General features: G+C 30.3%; 2 protein-coding genes across 3 annotated transcripts; both read left to right on the top strand.

Annotated features, from left to right (window-relative positions):
* LOC104730306 (villin-4) lies at positions 2347–8656 on the top strand. Of its 2 annotated transcripts, none has more exons than XM_019234203.1 (23): positions 2347–2539; positions 3205–3304; positions 3419–3518; positions 3636–3704; positions 3801–4037; positions 4125–4302; positions 4388–4520; positions 4608–4770; positions 4859–5006; positions 5110–5366; positions 5496–5564; positions 5656–5724; positions 5837–5974; positions 6110–6238; positions 6361–6508; positions 6620–6630; positions 6751–6891; positions 7010–7138; positions 7233–7298; positions 7405–7738; positions 7918–8156; positions 8252–8403; positions 8509–8656. In XM_019234203.1, the coding sequence occupies exons 2-22, from the start codon at positions 3249–3251 to the stop codon at positions 8363–8365; spliced, it is 2928 nt and encodes a 975-aa protein (XP_019089748.1). In that variant the 5' UTR covers positions 2347–2539; positions 3205–3248; the 3' UTR covers positions 8366–8403; positions 8509–8656. The 2 variants fall into 2 exon arrangements, with proteins under 2 accessions (XP_019089748.1, XP_010447761.1); XM_010449459.1 differs by having other exon boundaries at positions 3169–3304.
* On the top strand, positions 9322–11137 carry LOC104730305. The gene is made up of 4 exons (XM_010449458.2): positions 9322–9490; positions 9906–9979; positions 10169–10563; positions 10668–11137. The coding sequence occupies exons 2-4, from the start codon at positions 9958–9960 to the stop codon at positions 10914–10916; spliced, it is 666 nt and encodes a 221-aa protein (XP_010447760.1). The 5' UTR covers positions 9322–9490; positions 9906–9957; the 3' UTR covers positions 10917–11137.

Below are 19992 nucleotides of genomic sequence, written 5' to 3'. Positions count from 1 at the left end.
TGAAAAACTAGGATATATTTTTAGCCAGAACTTAATAAAGCCTTTAATTTGACTCGATCACAAGTAAAGCAAGCACGTATAGTCACGATTTGAAGTAAGATGCTGATGGAAAAATTTTGACCAAAGTACGAAACTATATATACCAACACACAGTGAAATCTATTGATAAAGTGGTCCTAATTTCTGAAAAAAGAATATTCCTGTATTCCATCTTTCTATCTCTTTCCTTTTATGTTGTTACATTTCCATTAAAACAGTAATTTTTTCTTAATTAGTTAAAAAATAAAATCATAAATCTTGTTTTTTTCTTTAATCCTTGATGAATTTGACTTATAAATCTCATAATATGCTGCCAACCTACACACACATATATATATATATATATATATATATATATTGTATATGTGTGGTTTAGCAATGTTGTGATAGTTACAAGAAAACAAGTTTTTTTGGTCAATATATAAGTAAGAGAGTGATATTATTATTAGAGATAATATAACACATTGTTTATATTTTTCAATGGGATGAATAGCATTCGAGAATATGAATTAAAATTATAGTTCAACATTAGCGAACTTAGACTCGCAAAAAACATGAATCATACCAAACTGTTTTCTTTATATTGTTTTTAATATACACGCTTTGTTTTGTGAAGATTGACCTTTTTGGTTTTTTTTTTTAAAATGTGTTTCATAGTTTTATGATATACTTTTACCTACTCCATATTAATTAAAATAGATGTCAGATAAAATATAATTGAATTAGTGCTGGCAAAACAATTAAACTAAATCAAACAAAATTTAATTCACATAAATACTTGTAAAAAAAGAAAATGGATTCAAGAAGTTAATTATTAAATGTTTTTAATATTTATGAGAATGAAAAAAATGAATCCTTATGAAACAAAGGACATATATATATATATATATCTTTTTTTTTGTCAATAAAGGAAATATATTTGAAGATAGAAAAAAATATTAAGAACAACTCATGAAAGACACCCCAAAGCAAAAAAATAATAAACTACTTATAAAGATTGTTCAAATTAATAAAATGATCAAAATGTAGTCAATAGTTTTCTGCCAACTAAGATTGGTCTAAATTAATCACCTAAAGAAAGCTATTTAATCAACCTAAGACTTTATTTTCTCTCTCTAAATTCATGAAACAAACCCATTTCATTTGTAAACAATCATTAAAAAGCTTGAAACTAGTAGTATTATTATTTGTTAAACGAAGAAGACCGGAAGTAGAGAGAGAAATAAAAAGGTATGACAAAACAGCCTTAAAGTTAAAGGTAAATAGTACCTTTTGTTTGTTCTTCTTTTTGTATAAACATTTTTTTTTCCTTTTCTTCCTGATGTTAGAAACTAATAATTACGTTTGTAAATCTTAACCTTAATCTGAATTAATAACGGCATTAGGCGTTGTCAAAAAAAAAAAAAAAATAACGGCATTAGGCACATAAGAAAAAAGTTTTGACGTTATGGAAAATAACAAATATGCTTAGCTGTAAATAAAAAATAAAGAGATGTCACCATATTCATTGTCAGTTTTAGGGTTTGAATGATGACTGTAATCAGGGCGACTAAATCCGTCAACGGTTTAATTCGCCTCAAAAATAAGACGACCAACAGATTGCTATGGACTAGTTTTATTTACACATAAAAATAGTTCAGAGTTGGTCCGTAACGGTTTTTTTGGTATCTTTTAGATCGTATCACTGCGGATTAGATTTGTAAATGGTAAATAAAAAGCGGTCTAGTCTGCTGATATTCGTCGTAACAGTAGTTACCATTCAAACCCTTAATTACATATCTAAAAGAAATTAATTGTTTTGATTAAAAAAGGAAGAGACTGAATATTACTGAGATTTGTTGTTATTAACCTGAGGCTATATGTAGTCAAAAACATTAATTAAATGGATCGTATCAAAAATATTATTTGGGTTATGTTTGCGCCAAATCTCTCATATTCATTACAACACACTGATTTTTTATATGGTCAAGAAGTGGTAACGACATAAAAAAAAAATCACCAAACAAAGAAACCGTAAAAAAGTTTCAATTTTTATTATCATCCAAAGGTCTGATTTTTTTTTTTTTTTTTTCTAATCGTAGAGTTGAATTTTGTATAATGAAGAAAGGAGAATTTTACAGTTGATGGGTTCTTCTCTCTTTCTCCTTCTCTGGTGTTTTGGGTTAGTGATAAGCACGCCTGGCTTCTCATCATTCCCTCCAACCTCTCTTTCTTTCTCTCTCTCTCTCTCTCTCTCTCTCTCTGTCTAAAGACTTCAATTTTGTTTATCACTTTCTCTCTCTAAATAAAGCTTTCAATTCAATTCTCTCTTTCTCTCTCTCTCTTTCTCTTTCTTTCACTTTTCTTTTCTCCTCTTGCTTCTCTGTTGTTGTTGTTGTTGTTCATCGCCCTGAGGAGAAGACATTATTTTGACTAAAAATTTTGTGTTTTTATTTTGTTGCATTTTTTTTGGTAATCAGATTGGATCTGGGCTTGGAGCTGAATAGTAGATTTGTGTAAGGTAAAAATTACTGAAACGTTTTTGATTATATTCGATTTTTTTCAGTTTCTGGGTTTTTGTTGTTGGATTTTATCTTTGACTAGATTAGGAGTTGCGTTGATCTGATTGGTTAAGCCAAAGGTATAGTTTTTTAATTAGTGAGATAGATTTGTGTGAGAGAGAGCATCAATCCTTGAGCTTTATTTATCTTTGGGTTTTGTGATGTTGTTTATTGAAATGTTGGGTTCGGTGAGTATGTTGTATGATTATGTTCAATGGATATGTTGCTTCGGTTTTCATCTATTTTATATTTGTTGGTCTGGGGAGTTGAAACTTTTACATAAACCCTACTTCCAATGTACCATCAATTTCAGTTTAATTTGTTTGTGTTTTGACAGTGATTGACTTAAGATCAATGATGTTGACCCTTTGTGGATTCTGACTTGTTTTGATGAGAAAATTAATTTTCTCTTTTTGTTCTTTCTAATTGGTTTCTGGTCTGGTCTGGTCTATTCATCAGCTGAATCCAGTCTGAACCATGCATTGTTACAAGAACTCTCTTTTTTTCCAATTCCTTGTATTGGCCTTGTCTGCGATTACATGTCTTCTTTTTTGATAGAATTGGTTTGCAATTGCTCTTTGTCTCATAGGTTTTTATCAAGTCTTCTTCTCTATCATTGCTGCAGCGTTCGTAAGTTGGAGAAAGTGGTTGGTTAAAGACTGCTAAAGTATGTCTGTTTCTATGAGAGATTTAGATCCTGCTTTCCAAGGAGCTGGACAGAAAGCGTATCCTTCAATTCTAATGTCAATTGACTCTTAGATTAAAGATGCTATGTTTCACCTTTCTATACTTTTTTACTGTTCTATCTCTACATGCTGTTCTCCTTGACAATAACATAGTGGTATTGAAGTATGGCGTATCGAGAATTTCCGCCCGACCCTCATTCCTAAATCTTCTATTGGGAAGTTTTTCACCGGAGATTCTTACATTATATTGAAGGTAAATAAAGCCTAGTAACGGCTTCTCTTTTGTTTCCTTATAGCCATGTTACGCTGGCTTTCGTCATGAGTCTTTGTTAAATTAATTTATTTCTGGTGATTGGTCTTTTGTGACCAGACAACGGCGTTAAAAACTGGTGCATTGCGCCATGATATCCATTACTGGCTTGGTAAAGATACCTCTCAGGTAAACCCCTGTTTATATTTCCTTTATCCTTTCTTTCTTACTTTTGTAGAATGTTAGAAAAGTTTGAGAGAAGATAATAAATTTCTAAAAAACTAGGATGAAGCCGGGACTGCTGCAGTTAAGACAGTTGAATTAGATGCTGCTCTTGGAGGTCGTGCAGTTCAATATCGGGAAGTTCAAGGCCACGAAACCGAGAAGTTCTTGTCTTATTTTAAACCATGTATCATTCCTCAAGAAGGTGGAGTAGCATCAGGATTCAAACATGTGGAAGCTGAAGAACATACTACTCGCTTGTTCGTCTGCAGAGGAAAACATGTTGTCCATGTCAAAGAGGCAAGTCCCATTTCACTTTTTGGTTCCTTTATCTGTTATCTTGATCTCACTTTGTAGTCATACACTAACGGTCTAAACTGATTACAGGTTCCTTTTGCTCGGAGTTCTTTAAACCATGATGATATATACATTCTTGACACAAAGTCCAAGATTTTCCAATTCAATGGATCCAATTCAAGTATCCAAGAGAGAGCAAAAGCATTGGAAGTGGTTCAGTACATCAAAGATACTTACCATGATGGGACATGTGAAGTTGCTACAGTTGGTTAGTGAGCCAAGCAGTCTGATTATGGATTAGTATCTCTATTTCTCTTTGTTTTGGTCTCTAATTGCATACGTTTCATTTGCAGAGGATGGGAAACTTATGGCTGATGCTGATAGTGGAGAATTTTGGGGTTTCTTTGGTGGGTTTGCTCCACTACCTAGGAAAACAGCTAATGATGAAGACAAAACTTATAATTCCGATACCACCAAATTATTTTGGTAACATCTTCTTCACATTTTACATATACATATATTTGGAGCCTATAATGCTTCGGATGAACACAATTGTGTTTACTGAAATTGTAGTGTCGAGAAGGGTCAGGCAAATCCTGTTGAGGGAGATTCGTTGAAGAGGGAGATGCTGGATACAAACAAGTGTTACATTCTCGATTGTGGAATTGAAGTCTTTGTTTGGATGGGAAGAACCACTTCTCTTGATGATAGAAAAATTGCGAGTGGAGCAACAGAAGTAAGTATTCTTTATCATATCGAAAGAAAGACATAATATATTTTAGTTGTATACTATTATGTTTGCTGATGTTAGTAGAGCCATACAGGAAATGATCCGTTCATCTGAACGACCCAAATCGCAAATGATCCGCATAATAGAAGGATTTGAAACCGTTTCATTTCGATCAAAGTTTGAATCTTGGACTAAAGAAACTAATACAACTGTGTCAGAGGATGGTAGAGGCAGAGTTGCTGGTCCGTAATCCTGAACTCAAAATTGGATAGTGGTTTTGATTTTTGAATACTTACACGTAGTTGAACTGTTATCGGTTTTTCTCTTTTGTCATTGGTTGAACAGCTCTTTTGCAACGACAAGGAGTAAACGTGAGAGGCCTGATGAAAGCTGCTCCGCCTAAAGAAGAGCCTCAAGTTTTCATCGATTGCACGGGAAATCTGCAGGTTTGGCGTGTGAATGGACAGGAAAAGACTCTCCTTCAAGCTGCTGATCATTCAAAATTCTACAGTGGAGATTGCTATGTTTTCCAGTATTCTTATCCAGGAGAAGAGAAAGAAGAAGTTCTTATAGGAACATGGTTCGGAAAACAAAGTGTAGAGGTGAGCTCTCCAAATAACAGAAGCAAATTCTTACATGATTGTGTCATATATTCTGTCGATGTATATGCTGAAGCAAGAACTTACAATTTGCAAGTAGGTTTAAATTTTTCAGTCTGTGATCATGTGTAGGAGGAACGAGTTTCTGCAGTCTCTATGGCAAGGAAAATGGTTGAGTCAATGAAATTTGTCCCAGCCCAAGTAATCTTCTTCTGCACCCATTCTGAAAGTCTATGCCATTGGATTTTATTTTCCTTCCTTTTTTCTGAACATTTTCACTCTCTTATCTTAGGCTCGCATCTATGAAGGAAAGGAACCTGTTCAATTCTTTGTGATTATGCAAAGCTTTATCGTTTTTAAGGTTTGACGAAATTTATTTTGTCATGTGGTTTTGTTTTATCATCCATGCTCTCTTTTGAATATATACAAAATTGCTGATTTTGTTTCCCATACCGATCTGTTAATTTTCACAGGGTGGTATTAGCAGTGGATACAAGAAACACATAGCCGAGAAAGAAGTTGATGATGATACATACAATGAGAATGGTCTTGCTCTATTCCGCATTCAAGGTTCTGGTCCGGATAATATGCAAGCCATACAAGTTGACCCGGTATATGTCAATTTTCCCATTCTTCAATGTTTATTACTGTAGAATCATTGAGAAGTGAGAAACATATCGAGGTCACTGATGATTTAAGACATAAATCTTCATGGCTTCTAATGTATTGTCTATTTACATCAACAGGTTGCTTCATCGCTGAACTCTTCATACTGTTATATACTACATAATGATTCTTCAGTCTTTACTTGGGCTGGAAATTTATCAACCTCAACTGACCAAGAACTCGTCGAAAGGCAGCTCGATCTGATTAAGGTAAGAAAATTTTTAATCTCTATAAGGATAAGTCAATCATAATTAGTAAAGATCAATTATAAGACTCTTAATTATGTTTCAAGTGTAGCCTAAGCAGCATTTATTATGTTTTTTTTGTTCAGCCAAATCTACAGACTAGAGCACAAAAGGAAGGTTCAGAATCAGAACAGTTCTGGGAGTTATTAGGAGGCAAAGCTGAATATTCGAGCCAAAAGCTCACAAAGGAACCCGAGCATGACCCTCATTTATTCTCATGTACATTCACAAAAGGTACAAATGATCATATTTTTTTTTCTCCCATAATATTAAGCCTAAAATGATGTATGCACACAATGACTCTGTTTTTTGTTTTGTTCATTGCTGAAATACATATTGTTCCAGAAATTCTGAAGGTGCGTATACTTTAAAAATCTCTTTTTTTTGTCACCAAATATTTATGCAATCATAACTGAACAAACCCTTTGTAATGTGGCTTAATCCCAAGTGGTTATTTTTTGGTGATCTTTTCGCAGGTAACAGAGATATATAACTTCACACAGGATGACTTGATGACTGAAGATATATTTATCATAGACTGTCACTCAGAAATCTTTGTCTGGGTTGGCCATGAAGTAGCCCCAAAGAACAAGTTGCTAGCTTTAACTATTGGAGAGGTCAGATTTTTTTAGATACATTGCAAACAAAATCCTGCCTTAACGTTAGAGATAAATAGTCTCAAAAGATCCTGAAATGTTTAGGCAAGTTTCTCATTTATACCGTTTGTTTCTGTAGAAATTTATCGAGAAAGATTCCCTCCTGGAAAAGTTATCCCCTGAAGCCCCTGTATATGTGATCATGGAAGGTGGTGAGCCGTCATTCTTCACCCGGTTTTTCACTTCTTGGGATTCCTCAAAATCTGCCGTAAGTACCTATCAACTTCAATCGATTTTCCCGAGAAATAAGCACGGAAGGAATCCTTGACAAAGGGTTAAGCACTCTTTTTTTTTGTTTACAGATGCATGGCAACTCATTCCAAAGAAAACTCAAAATTGTCAAAAATGGTGGAACTCCAGTTGCAGATGTAAAGGCTCTTCTCGCTTTTTCCTTTTGACTGATGTTTCCTCAGAGTATGCTTTTTAAATTTTGTTTGCTCATTCTTCTCTATTGTTGTGCCTTTTGTAAATTAGAAACCGAAACGAAGAACCCCAGCTTCATATGGTGGCCGTGCCAGCGTTCCTGACAAGTCGCAGCAGCGGTCAAGAAGCATGTCCTTTAGTCCAGACAGGGTTCGCGTGAGGGGCAGATCTCCAGCGTTCAATGCACTTGCAGCAACATTTGAGAGCCAAAATGCAAGAAACCTTTCAACTCCTCCCCCAGTAGTTAGGAAACTATACCCGAGATCTGTTACTCCTGACTCCTCAAAGTTTGCTTCCGCTCCCAAGTCTTCAGCCATTGCTTCTCGTAGTGCACTTTTCGAAAAAACACCTCCTCTAGAACCTTCCATTCCAAAACCACTCAAAGGTATACTTTACAAACATTTTTGCTGAATAAATAATCTGAAAGTGTGAGCGTTCATGATTGTTCATAAGTGTGATGATCTCTCCGCAAGTTTCTATCTTTTTTTGCATCTTGGTTTAGAGAGATTCACTTCTCTTGTTTTACTTTTGAGTATTGAGTTTTTGTTTTAATTGGACATGAAGCGAGCCCGAAGACAGCTGAGTCTCCAGCGCCAGAGTCGAACTCAAAAGAACAGGAAGAGAAAAAGGTAAATGACAAGGATGAAGAGAAATCAATGAGCAGCCGGATAGAATCTCTGACAATTCAAGAAGATGCTAAAGAAGGAGTCGAAGACGAGGAAGATTTACCATCTCACCCTTATGAACGTCTCAAGACAACTTCCACTGACCCTGTCTCAGACATTGATGTAACAAGGAGAGAGGTAAGTTCAAACCAACAACAAATTTCATTTGTAAGTGAGAATTATTTCAATGAAAGAAGAAGATCTTTACAGTTCTTGGTCTCTCTCTGTTATAGGCTTACCTTTCATCAGAGGAGTTCAAGGAGAAATTCGGGATGACAAAAGAAGCTTTCTACAAGCTGCCTAAATGGAAACAGAACAAATTCAAAATGGCTGTTCAACTTTTCTGAGAAATAATCAATCCTTCTTCTCTCCATCATAAAATCCGGTAACACAGACAGTCCCAAACCGAACAGTAACATACTGTCTTTTTCTTTGACAGACAATATACAGTATGGTGAAGTGTTGTTTTGGTTTTTTCTTTTGGTTTCAGCTATAAGGAGAAGATTTCAAGGGACAGTGTCAGTGCATTTTAAGCTGCTTCTGCTCCCCATAAGAAGCTTAATACATTATTTTTCATGGCTTGTTTAAAAAAAACAACCCAGAGCAGTTTTTTCTTTTCCCTCTAATTTTCTTTCTTCTTCTTCTTCTCTTTCAAATCTTTCTGATTTGTTTTCATCATCTGTTTGCTCTTTACTTCAGTCTCCATTTTTTTTCTTTTAGTTTGATGGCTGAGATTAGATTTTTTTCTTCTTCTTCATATTTTGGGATTGTTTCTTCTTCAGGTCACAAGTTTTTGACCTTGAGTCTTCTTTGATTTTATTTATTCTTGGGGTTATTTTGCTATCAAATTGAGGAAATTTGGTTTCAAAAAGTAAGATTTTATTTAGTGAGTTCCCTTTAAAAAAACAAATAGACTCTGTAATTTCTTTTTGCAGAAGCTGAGAATTGAGTGTTTCCTTTAATTATTTGGTGTACAGCAAAGTGTTCAAACTAAATTGTTTTCTGTTATACCTTAAGTGCTTTTTTTGTAACTTCAGATTATATTATGTGGTTACTACATTTTCTCTAAATTATAGAAATACCGCTTGTTAACTTAAAAAGAAAGAACGTATTACCACTTAATTAAGTACGTTAAGAATTGATTACAAAGTTACCTTTTTTTTCCTTTTTAACTTCAGTGTATTATGGTACTACCATATTGACTTTGTCAAATACTAGTATTTTCTTGAAAAACGGTGTCGTTTAAAGTCATAATAAGATTGGTGGTCTTAAAACGGGATAGTATTGAGGAGTAAGAGTAGAAATCTCAACCCGACATCGTTTCGTGACTAATCTGTGAAACAAAGAGGGGAAGTAGGGTTTCGCGTGACATTTGGGAACTTTCTCTAATTTGCTTCGGGCGACTGCGACTGCGACTGTGACCACTGTTTCTGATTCCGCCGTTTGTTGTCTCTCTCTCTGAGTCTCCTCCGGTAACTCTCTCTCTCTCGAGTTTGTTTCTCAGTTTAGCTTGTTTTGTGGTTTGTTTCTAGGTTTTGCTTGTGACTTGGCCTTCTCAGTGTGAACTTTTTGTAGTTACGTTTTAGGGTTTTAACTTCTCTCTTCGTGGATGGATGATGGTTGAATCCTTCTTCTTTTAGGGTTAGAGTTATTATGTGTCAAAAGACAATCGTTAGTTTGGTTTACTCGAAAGCTTTCTCTTTTCGACGAAGCTTTCTCTATCGAAGAAATGGTTATGTTGATGTTCAAATGTTTTGCTAATTGTTAAGTCTTGGTGTCGTTTTTTGCTCTGATTTTGGTTTTCTGAACGTCTTCGTCTGCTTGATTTTACCACTTTGGATTCGTTTCTGAGATCTTTTGTATGCAACTTTCATATTATGTGTGTAGGGATCCCTAAGATGGCCTCCTCTGCCCCTGTCACCCTGACTGCGAACGAGCAATGAAGGCGCAAAAAGATTACGGTAACTTATCAAAATCTTGAATCTTTTGAGAGATATTTTACTTTCTTTCTTTGCATCATGATGTGATCTGGTTTTTATCTTAATAGTCTTATACTCTTAGTTGAATCTCATCCTTTGAAAGAAAGAATTGAATTGACTACAACAACAGGCATTGGATTCATTTTCATTTGTGTTTCTTGTCTTTGTCAGATGCGTCTCAATCTGCGGCTTTGGTAGCAGCGGAACTGATAAGCTGTGCACGGCTTAAAGTTAAACTCGACACTGAGTTAACTCGCTACTCAGCTCAGTTCTTGGTGGATAACGCTTGTCCCAAGAAGGAAGACGGGCAACGCTCTGTGCTCACTGTGAAAGATGCCCTTGCTTTTGCTTTGAAAGAAGGGATTCCAAAAGAAGGTCTTTGGCCACGTTTGGGGTGTTTGGTTCCGCCTCCACCATCATCTGCTTCTCTCATACCTCGCGTTTCCTTGAAAGGAATAGTGGCTGAAGGTAATGATTTGCTTGGACTAGTTAATCTGTTGTTGCAAGGTCAACCTGTGGGAGGAAAAATGCATGTGTGGAGTCCGGAGATTGATTCTTATGTCAATGTAAGTGTGTTGTTTAGTTGAATTTCAAAATTTTCAGAGATGAAATGTTAATGTTTTGTTTTAATATTGTTCAATCTTTTTCTTTTCTTTTTGGTGTGTGGTAGGAAACTGCCCCGCCAGGTTATGAATCACGGTATGTTGGGCTTAGAGATGTGATTATAGTTGCAGTGGAGATGGTCGAGGAAGAGATTCTTGCAACTGTGAAGATATGGTACAAGAAGAAGACTGCACTTATCAAAGTGTCTTTCAGCCAAATGCTTACGTTTCCACAATGCATTGGTGACACCATTCACGTGATAGGGCCAACAAAACTGCTTGTTGACTTCTGTGTCCCGTTCTTATCCATCAAGTAAGCAAGAGCGTAGATCTTTGGTAAGTGTGTCTAGAGCACTATATGCTAGCTGTGGAACTTGTTTGTTGGACCTTAAATAAGAATGTGTTTTGAGACTATTTTTATGTAAGTTAATAAGTCAGGTATCTTGGAAAACCGTATCCTAGTTGTGGAACTTGTTTGGTTTGAAATTATGACTGTTTTAAGACACTTTGATCTTTAAGTTAACAAGTGTTTGAACTTGTTTATCATCTCTTTGTGTGTGTTTGCGCGTTTTTTTTGTGTTCTTTTCATAACAGGTAACAGGTAACCTTGATTTAACAAATGGAAGAGATACAATAGGATTTAGGACATGCCATTTTGAATTCAGTTTATCGTTTCTGTGAGCTATATCTAAGTTGGACAACTTGAAGAGAAAGATTCGAAAATCAGAGTGCATAATCCTTTTATCAAAAAGACAACAACAAAAAAACACAAAGAGAGAGAGAGAGAGAGCGTTAAATTTTGCATTTACGTATTTCGTGTCCCAAAAAGTTTACGTGCCATAGAATTTAAACTCGGTCAATGCAGGAAAGCAGTGTAGAAGAGAAAAAACAATGAAACGTTGTCGTTTTCTTCAATCATGGTTAGATGCCATGTGATGTGACGACGCCTTATTAGAGGGACTTTTAATATAACTCTCATATTGATTTTGAGCATTATTACTTTAAAAACACTTTGATCAAATAATTCAGATGCCAACTAAAGTGATTGACCAAATCTTTTTTACTTATGCGAAACTTAATTTTAGTGGTCGATATCTAGAACTTCAGAGTTTGAATTCTTTGGTATGTAAATTAATATTCAACCCACGCGAGAAGTCACCAGACGTCACTCATCATATACTGCCACATCTCTCTATAGTTGGACGTCTTAACGAACACTAATAATATTAGGCTTTTTAGCTTGTCGTATTCTAAACGATAATTATATATCTACCATAGGAACCTTTATAGTTTACACTTAACTGGATCATCAACACAAGGCTAATATTCAACCCACACGAGAAGTCACAACTCTGATATCTATAGCAATTATTAACATATTGTCATCATTCATATCAGCTGTCAGTAGTCCTTGATGTAAGATCTCCATTTTTTTTTTCTCTAATTTTATTTTTTTGTTCTTTCTATATTTATTTTCATCATCTGTTTGCTTGTTTCTTTTTACTTCAGTCTCTATTCTTTGTTCTCTAATTTTATTTCTTTGTTTTTTCTTTATTTGTTTTCATCATATGTTTGCTTGTTTCTCTTTATTTCAGTCTCCATTTTTTTTTCTAATTTTATTTCTTTCTTCTTTCTTTATTTATTTTCATCATCGTTTGCTTCTTTCTCTTTACTTCGGTTTTCATTTTTCTGTTTTCTCTAATTTTATTTCTTTCTTCTTTCTTTATTTATTTTCATCATCAGTTTGCTTGTTTCTTTTTACCGCAGTCTACATTTTTCTGTTTTTTCTAATTTTATTTATTTCTTCTTTTTTTTATTTGTTTTCATCATCTGTTTGCTTGTTTCTCTTTACTTCAGTCTCCATTTTTCTTTTTTCTCTAATTTTATTTCTTTCTTCTTTCTTTATTTCTTTTCATCATCTGTTTCCTTGTTTCTCTTTACTTCAGTCTCCATTTTTCTGTTTTCTCTAATTTTATTTCTTTCTTCTTTCTTTATTTGTTTTAATCATCTGTTTGCTTGTTCCTATTTACTTCAGTCTCCATTTTTCTGTTTTCTCTAATTTTATTTCTTTCTTCTTTCTTTATTTGTTTTCTTCATCTGTTTGCTTGTTTTTCTTTACTTCAGTTTCCATTTTTCTGTTTACTCTAATTTTATTTCTTTCTTCTCTCTTCATTTGTTTTCATCATCTGTTTGCTTGTTTCTCTTTACTTCAGTCTCCATTTTTCTGTTTTCTCTAATTTTATTTCTTTCTTCTTTCTTTATTTGTTTTCATCATCTGTTTGCTTGTTTCTCTTTACTTCAGTCTCCATTTTTCTGTTTTCTCTAATTTTATTTCTTTCTTCTTTCTTTATTTGTTTTCATCATCTGTTTGCTTGTTTCTCTTTACTTCAGTCTCCATTTTTCTGTTTTCTCTAATTTTATTTCTTTCTTCTTTCTTTATTTGTTTTCATCATTTGTTTGTTTGTTTCTCTTTACTTCAGTCTCAATTTTTCTGTTTACTCTAATTTTATTTCTTTCTTCTCTCTTCATTTGTTTTCATCATTTGTTTGTTTGTTTCTCTTTACTTCAGTCTCCATTTTTCTGTTTTCTCTAATTTTATTTCTTTCTTCTTTCTTTATTTGTTTTCATCATCTGTTTGCTTGATCCTCTTTATTTCAGTCTCCATTTTTCTGTTTTCTCTAATTTTATTTCTTTCTTCTTTCTTTATTTGTTTTCATCATTTGTTTGCTTGTTTCTCTTTACTCCAGTCTCCTTTTTTTTTTCCTTAATTTTATTTCTTTCTTCTTTCTTTATTTGTTTTCATCATCTGTTTGCTTGTTTCTCTTTACTCCAGTCTCCTTTTTTTTTTCCTTAATTTTATTTCTTTCTTCTTTCTTTATTTGTTTTTATCATCTGTTTGCTTGTTCCTCTTTATTTCAGTCTCTATTTTTCTGTTTTCTCTAATTTTATTTCTTTCTTCTTTCTTTATTTGTTTTCATCATCTGTTTGCTTGTTTCTCTTTACTTCAGTCTCCATTTTTTTCCTTAATTTTATTTCTTTCTTCTTTTTTTATTTGTTTTCATCATCTGTTTGCTTGTTTTTCTTTATTTCAGTCTCCATTTTTCTGTTTACTCTAATTTTATTTCTTTCTTCTTTTTTTATTTGTTTTCATCATCTGTTTGCTTGTTTTTCTTTATTTCAGTCTCCATTTTTCTGTTTACTCTAATTTTATTTCTTTCTTCTTTCTTTATTTGTTTTCATCATCTGCTTGCTTGTTTCTCTTTACTTCAGTTTCCATTTTTCTGTTTTCTCTAATTTTATTTCTTCTTCTTTCTTTATTTGTTTTCATCATCTGTTTGCTTGTTCCTCTTTATTTCAGTCTCTATTTTTCTGTTTTCTCTAATTTTATTTCTTTCTTCTTTCTTTATTTGTTTTCATCATTTGTTTGCTTGTTTCTCTTTACTTCAGTCTCCATTTTTTTCCTTAATTTTATTTCTTTCTTCTTTCTTTATTTGTTTTCATCATCTGTTTGATTGTTTTTCTTTATTTCAGTCTCCATTTTTCTGTTTTCTCTAATTTTGTTTCTTTCTTCTTTCTTTATTTGTTTTCATCATCTGTTTGATTGTTTTTCTTTATTTCAGTCTCCATTTTTCTGTTTTCTCTAATTTTGTTTCTTTCTTCTTTCTTTATTTGTTTTCATCATCTGTTTGCTTGTTTCTCTTTACTTCCGTCTCCATTTTTCTGTTTTCTCTAATTTTATTTTTTTCTTCTTTCTTTATTTGTTTTTATCATCTGTTTGCTTGTATCTCTTTCTTTCAGTCTCAATTTTTCTGTTTACTCTAATTTTATTTCTTTCTTCTCTCTTCATTTGTTTTCATCATCTGTTTGCTTGTTACTCTTTACCTTAGTCTCAATTTTTCTATTTTCTCTAATTTTATTTTTTTCTTCTTTCTTTATTTGTTTTCATCATTTGTTTGTTTGTTCCTCTTTACTTGAGTCTCCATTTTTCTTTTTTCTCTAATTTTATTTCTTTCTTCTTTCTTTATTTATTCTTATCATCTGTTTGCTTGTTTCTCTTTACTTCAGTCTCCATTTTTCTTTTTTTCTCTAATTTTATTTCTTTATTTGTTTTCATCATCTGTTTGCTTGTTCCTTTTTACTTTAGTCTCCATTTTTCTGTTTTCTCTAATTTTATTTTTTTTCTTCTATTTTTATTTGTTTTTATCATCTGTTTGCTTGTTTCTGTTTACTTCATTCCCCATTTTTTTTTCTCTAATTTTATTTCCTTCTTCTTTCTTTATTTGTTTTCATCATCTGTTTGTTTGTTACTCTTTACTTAAGTCTCTATTTTTTTTTTTTTCTAATTTTATTTCTTTCTTCTTTTTTTTTATTTGTTTTCATCATCTGTTTGCTTGTTTCTTTTTACTTCAGTCTCCAATCCATTTCTATTTTCTCTAATTTTATTTATTTCTTCTCTCTTTATTTGTTTTCATCATCTGTTTGCTTGTTTCTCTTTACTTCAGTCTCCATTTTTCTGTTTTCTCTAATTTTATTATTTTTTCTCTCTTTATTTGTTTTCATCATCTGTTTGCTTGTTTCTCTTTACTTCAGTCTCCATTTTTCTTTCTCTAATTTTATTTCTTTCTTCTTTCTTTATTAGTTTTCATCATCTGTTTGCTTGTTTCTCTTTACTTCAGTCTCCATTTTTCTGTTTTCTCTAATTTTATTTCTCTCTTCTTACTTTATTTGTTTTCATCATCTGTTTGCTTGTTCCTTTTTACTTTAGTCTCTATTTTTTTGTTTTCTCTAATTTTATTTCTTTCTTCTTTCTTTGTTTGTTTTTATCATCTGTTTGCTTGTTTCTCTTTACTTCAGTCTCCATTTTTCTGTTTTCTCTAATTTTATTTCTCTCTTCTTACTTTATTTGTTTTCATCATCTGTTTGCTTGTTCCTTTTTACTTCAGTCTCTATTTTTTTGTTTTCTCTAATTTTATTTCTTTCTTCTTTCTTTATTTGTTTTCATCATCTGTTTGTTTGTTCCTCTTTACTTCAGTATTCATTTTTCTTTTTTTCTCTAATTTTATTTCTTTCTTTTTTTCTTTATTTGTTTTCATCATCTGTTTGTTTGTTCCTCTTTACTTCAGTCTCCATTTTTCTGTTTTCTCTAATTTTATTTATTTCTTCTTTCTTTATTTGTTTTCGTCATCTGTTTGTTTGTTCCTCTTTACTTCAGTATTCATTTTTCTTTTTTTCTCTAATTTTATTTCTTTCTTCTTTCTTTATTTGTTTTCATCATCTGTTTGCTTGTTTCTCTTTATTTCAGTCTTCATTTTTCTTTTTTCTCTAATTTTATTTCTTTCTTCTTTCTTTATTTGTTTTCATCATCTGTTTGCTTGTTTCTCTTTATTTCAGTCTTCATTTTTCTTTTTTCTCTAATTTTATTTCTTTCTTCTTTCTTTATTTGTTTTCATCATCTGTTTGCTTGTTTCTCTTTATTTCAGTCTTCATTTTTCTTTTTTCTCTAATTTTATTTCTTTCTTCTTTCTTTATTTGTTTTCATCATCTGTTTGCTTGTTTCTCTTTATTTCAGTCTTCATTTTTCTTTTTTCTCTAATTTTATTTCTTTCTTCTTTCTTTATTTGTTTTCATCACCTGTTTGCTTGTTTCTTTTTATTTCAGTCTCCATTTTTTTTTCTTCAGTTTAATGGCTGAGATTAGATTTTTTTTTTCTTTTTTCTTCTTTATATTTTGGGATTGTTTCGTCTTCAGGTCATAGGTTTTGACCTTTACGTCTTCTTTTGATTTTATTTATTCTTGGGGTTATTTTGCTATCAAATGGAGGAAATTTGGTTTCAAAAAGTAAAATTTTATTTAGTGAGTTTTCTTCTAAGAACAAATAGACTCTGTAATTTTTTTTTGCAGAAGTTGAGAATTGAATGTTTCCTTTAATTATTTGGTGTACAGCAAATTGTTCTGTTATACCTTGAGTGTTTTTTTTTTTTAACTTCAGATAATTACTGTATATGGTAACTACATTTTCTCTAAATTATAGAAATACCGCTTGTTAAGTAAAAAAAAAAAGAAAAAAGAACGAATTACCACTTAATCATATATATTAAAGTAAGGTTTTGGTCTCTCCTTATTGGTTGATTTTCATTTAATACTTTTGAATTTTTTTTTATTTTTTTTATTTGCTTTTTAATTGTTTAATTGCTTTAAATAATATTTAAGACCCAATTAACATAATACATTAATTCATACATTAAAATAAAATTGTAACTGAAAATAAAATAAATTATGCATTAATCATATTCCACCACTCAATTTTATTCAATCAAAATAAATAATAATTGTAACTCCAATAATTCTAAATATAACTTCCATCAATTCTTATCATATAAATAAGCATTGCCTCATTCTCTCATACTGATATTTTTTTACTTTCTCATTTTCACATTCTCTCATTCTCTTCCACTTCTCCCATTCTCTTCCACAATATCTCAAATCATTTTTTTGTATGTTTTTTCAATTTCTTATTTTTGTTGTATGGGTTACAAAAAACCAAATAAAATATCATTGTAAAATTTTAATGCTAAATTTTAATTTTAGAGACTACATAATATATATATATATATATATATATATATATATATATATATTTCATTGTTTTTAGATTTGAAGATTCATCTTCATTATCTAATTTGGATTATCATCTTATAAGTAATCATTCTCTCCTCTTCTCTCACCAATATCAAATGTTGTTATATCTAATATGTGTTGTAAGAGTTTGATTCTATATTTTAATTTAGAAAGTATTATATATTATTAACATTGTTTTCAATTTTTATTTTATTTATATATTTCTTGATTCTATATAAAAATAAAATATTCTTTTATATTTCTTGCCTTTCTAATCTATTCATATTTATTTTTAAAATTTTCATAACTAAATTTAAATTCACATATGTTGGTTTTAACAAAAAATCAAGTTTATTTGAGAATCTGTTTTAAAAAGTTTATCTTCATTATCTATTTTAGATTAACATCTTATAAGTCATTATTTTTCATACTCTTACAATATTCACCACACAATAAGGTCATGAAGTTGAAAAGATCTGTCTCTAATTATTTATTATGTACTCTGGTTATCTCACATATTCATGTATCATTTTTAATAATTTAGAATGATCAATATAATTATCCATTTATAAACTCTATTTTATTTTGTAAAGTCTATGTTGTTTTGTGATCCAATAAATAAATATGTAAAGATCAATATAATATTTATATTATTTAAGATTTGAGGTTTTTGAAAACAAAAAGAACTTAATTATAAAAAATTGATTTTCTTGATTTAAGCAAAATAAAAAAATGAATCCAAAAAGAAATCATGTTTAACTGGAAGTGAAATATAGAAAATAATATAATTATTAAAATACCATTTAACTAAATCCTCTAAAGATGAAACCATTAGTATGAAATCTAGCACTATAAATTAAATTGAGGAGTGAAAAACAAAAGGATTGAAGTTATTCTTGGGGTTTTAAAAAATCTTTAGATTGAAGTTCATATAATTTTTTTATAAAACTAATTTAGTTTGTCCCTTCAAAAGTAATATTTTCAATTTGGAATATTATGTGTGAGTGTTGAGTTTATATCAACAAAACAATCAAAAAGTGTAAGTTTAAAATTTGATTGAGCCACTTGGTATTCCTTTTCTTTTAAGTCAAAAATAAATTAAAATATTTATTTATAATTAACCCACTTTTAAAGGTATTTAACTCCATTTAACTCTACATTTAACTCAAATGTAACTCCTACCCAATAATTTTACATTCATTCCTCCAACTAATATATTTATCTTTCAAGAAAAAATGTTTTTGGTAAAATTTTAATATTTTTTAATTATTTTAATTGTTTTAAACTTTGAAATGAGGAATATTCTATATACAATAATTTTATACGTAGTTACTAAATTTTTTAATAATTTTATTTGATTCAATTTTACTATACTACAGTCTTATGTTTACAATGTCATTAAGAATAAATCTTTAAATCAATATATAACCTCTATAAAACATGATCATAAACATAGATTCTCTCGTATTGGGAAAATGTTTAAATTTCTATATTATTATCCTACTATATTAATTGAGAAGTACAAATATGAAACTAACCTTAAAATGTGTAAAAAATTACATTCAATTGCCATTAGAAAAAATTAATTAAGCTTAATTAACTAATTTAAATAAATATAATTAATTAAAAATAAAAAACACTCACAGATCAAATATTAAAAAATCTAAAAAAATATTTTCTTTCTCTAATAAATTATGGACGAAATTACTAATTATTTTTTAAAAAATATATATAAACCAATCAGGATTTTAAAAACTAAGATTTTATATCCAAGTATACAATACAATTATTTTTAATAACTAAATTATGATTCTCCTATCATATTTATTTTATTTTATTTACAAATTGTTTGGAATTTTCATATAATACTTATAATTAAGAAAATGCATATTTTTCTGCATATGTTGTGATTTGAATTTTTAAAAACGAAAATATATTACTCATTATATGAAAATGTGTGTTTTAATTTCCACATCGGCGGGTTAGTAAAACTAAATTTATATAAATGATAATTTAATATTTTTTATTTGCTGACAATTATAATATTAAAATTACTATTTTATATTTTATAAAATAATGATGCAAATACAACAAATAAACAATATAAAAATGTAATAATACATCAAAAATAAAATACTATAATATTCTAAAATAATAAGAATTCAAATAGACTAATAGATTTACATAACAATTCAAAATAAATATTATCTCAAACAAAATATATTTTTTTTAAATAAAACAATAATTTTTATTATTATATTATAAATTTTTTAAAAATGTTGATCCGTGCTTTAAGCACGGGATATATCCTAGTTTATATTAATTTAGCTTATCAATTTGTAATATTTTTTTGTAGTATTGTTTAATTTTTGATTTATATAAAAGTTTATATATTTTAAAATTTGTATAATAAATAACCATACCAAAAAAATATTGACTAATATTTTTTTGAGATTCATACATTAGTATTTTTTTTTGAGATTATACTTTTGTAAAACAATATTTTAATTTAAGAAAATTTAAGAAATATAATCAAAACTATTATGCATATAACCATGCATTGCGTGGACTAATTACCTAGTAAGTAAGTACGTTTAGAACTGATTATAAATTTTCTTTTTTTTTTTGTATTTAACTTCAATTATTATACTGTATGGTACTACTATGTTGACTTATATTAAAACGGCATAGTTTTGAGCAGTAAGAACTCAAGTCTTAATCCGACATCGTTTCGGGACTAATCTGGGGAAATAAAGGGTTTCGCGAGGATGAGCT

Source organism: Camelina sativa, chromosome 12, assembly GCF_000633955.1.
Source record: "Camelina sativa cultivar DH55 chromosome 12, Cs, whole genome shotgun sequence".
Classification (NCBI taxonomy): Eukaryota; Viridiplantae; Streptophyta; class Magnoliopsida; order Brassicales; family Brassicaceae; genus Camelina; species Camelina sativa.
This window is presented reverse-complemented; position numbering and strand designations above follow the sequence as displayed.

Bases quoted from the DNA above. Each gene is read 5' to 3' on its own strand.
- LOC104730306 (XM_019234203.1), top strand. From the start codon at position 3,249: ATGTCTGTTTCTATGAGAGATTTAGATCCTGCTTTCCAAGGAGCTGGA. The intron at 3,705-3,800 runs GTAAACCCCTGT...CTAAAAAACTAG, and splicing joins TTGGTAAAGATACCTCTCAG to GATGAAGCCGGGACTGCTGC. The intron at 4,303-4,387 runs GTTAGTGAGCCA...TTTCATTTGCAG, and splicing joins ATGTGAAGTTGCTACAGTTG to AGGATGGGAAACTTATGGCT.
- LOC104730305 (XM_010449458.2), top strand. From the start codon at position 9,958: ATGAAGGCGCAAAAAGATTACG. The intron at 9,980-10,168 runs GTAACTTATCAA...TGTCTTTGTCAG, and splicing joins GAAGGCGCAAAAAGATTACG to ATGCGTCTCAATCTGCGGCT. The intron at 10,564-10,667 runs GTAAGTGTGTTG...GGTGTGTGGTAG, and splicing joins AGATTGATTCTTATGTCAAT to GAAACTGCCCCGCCAGGTTA.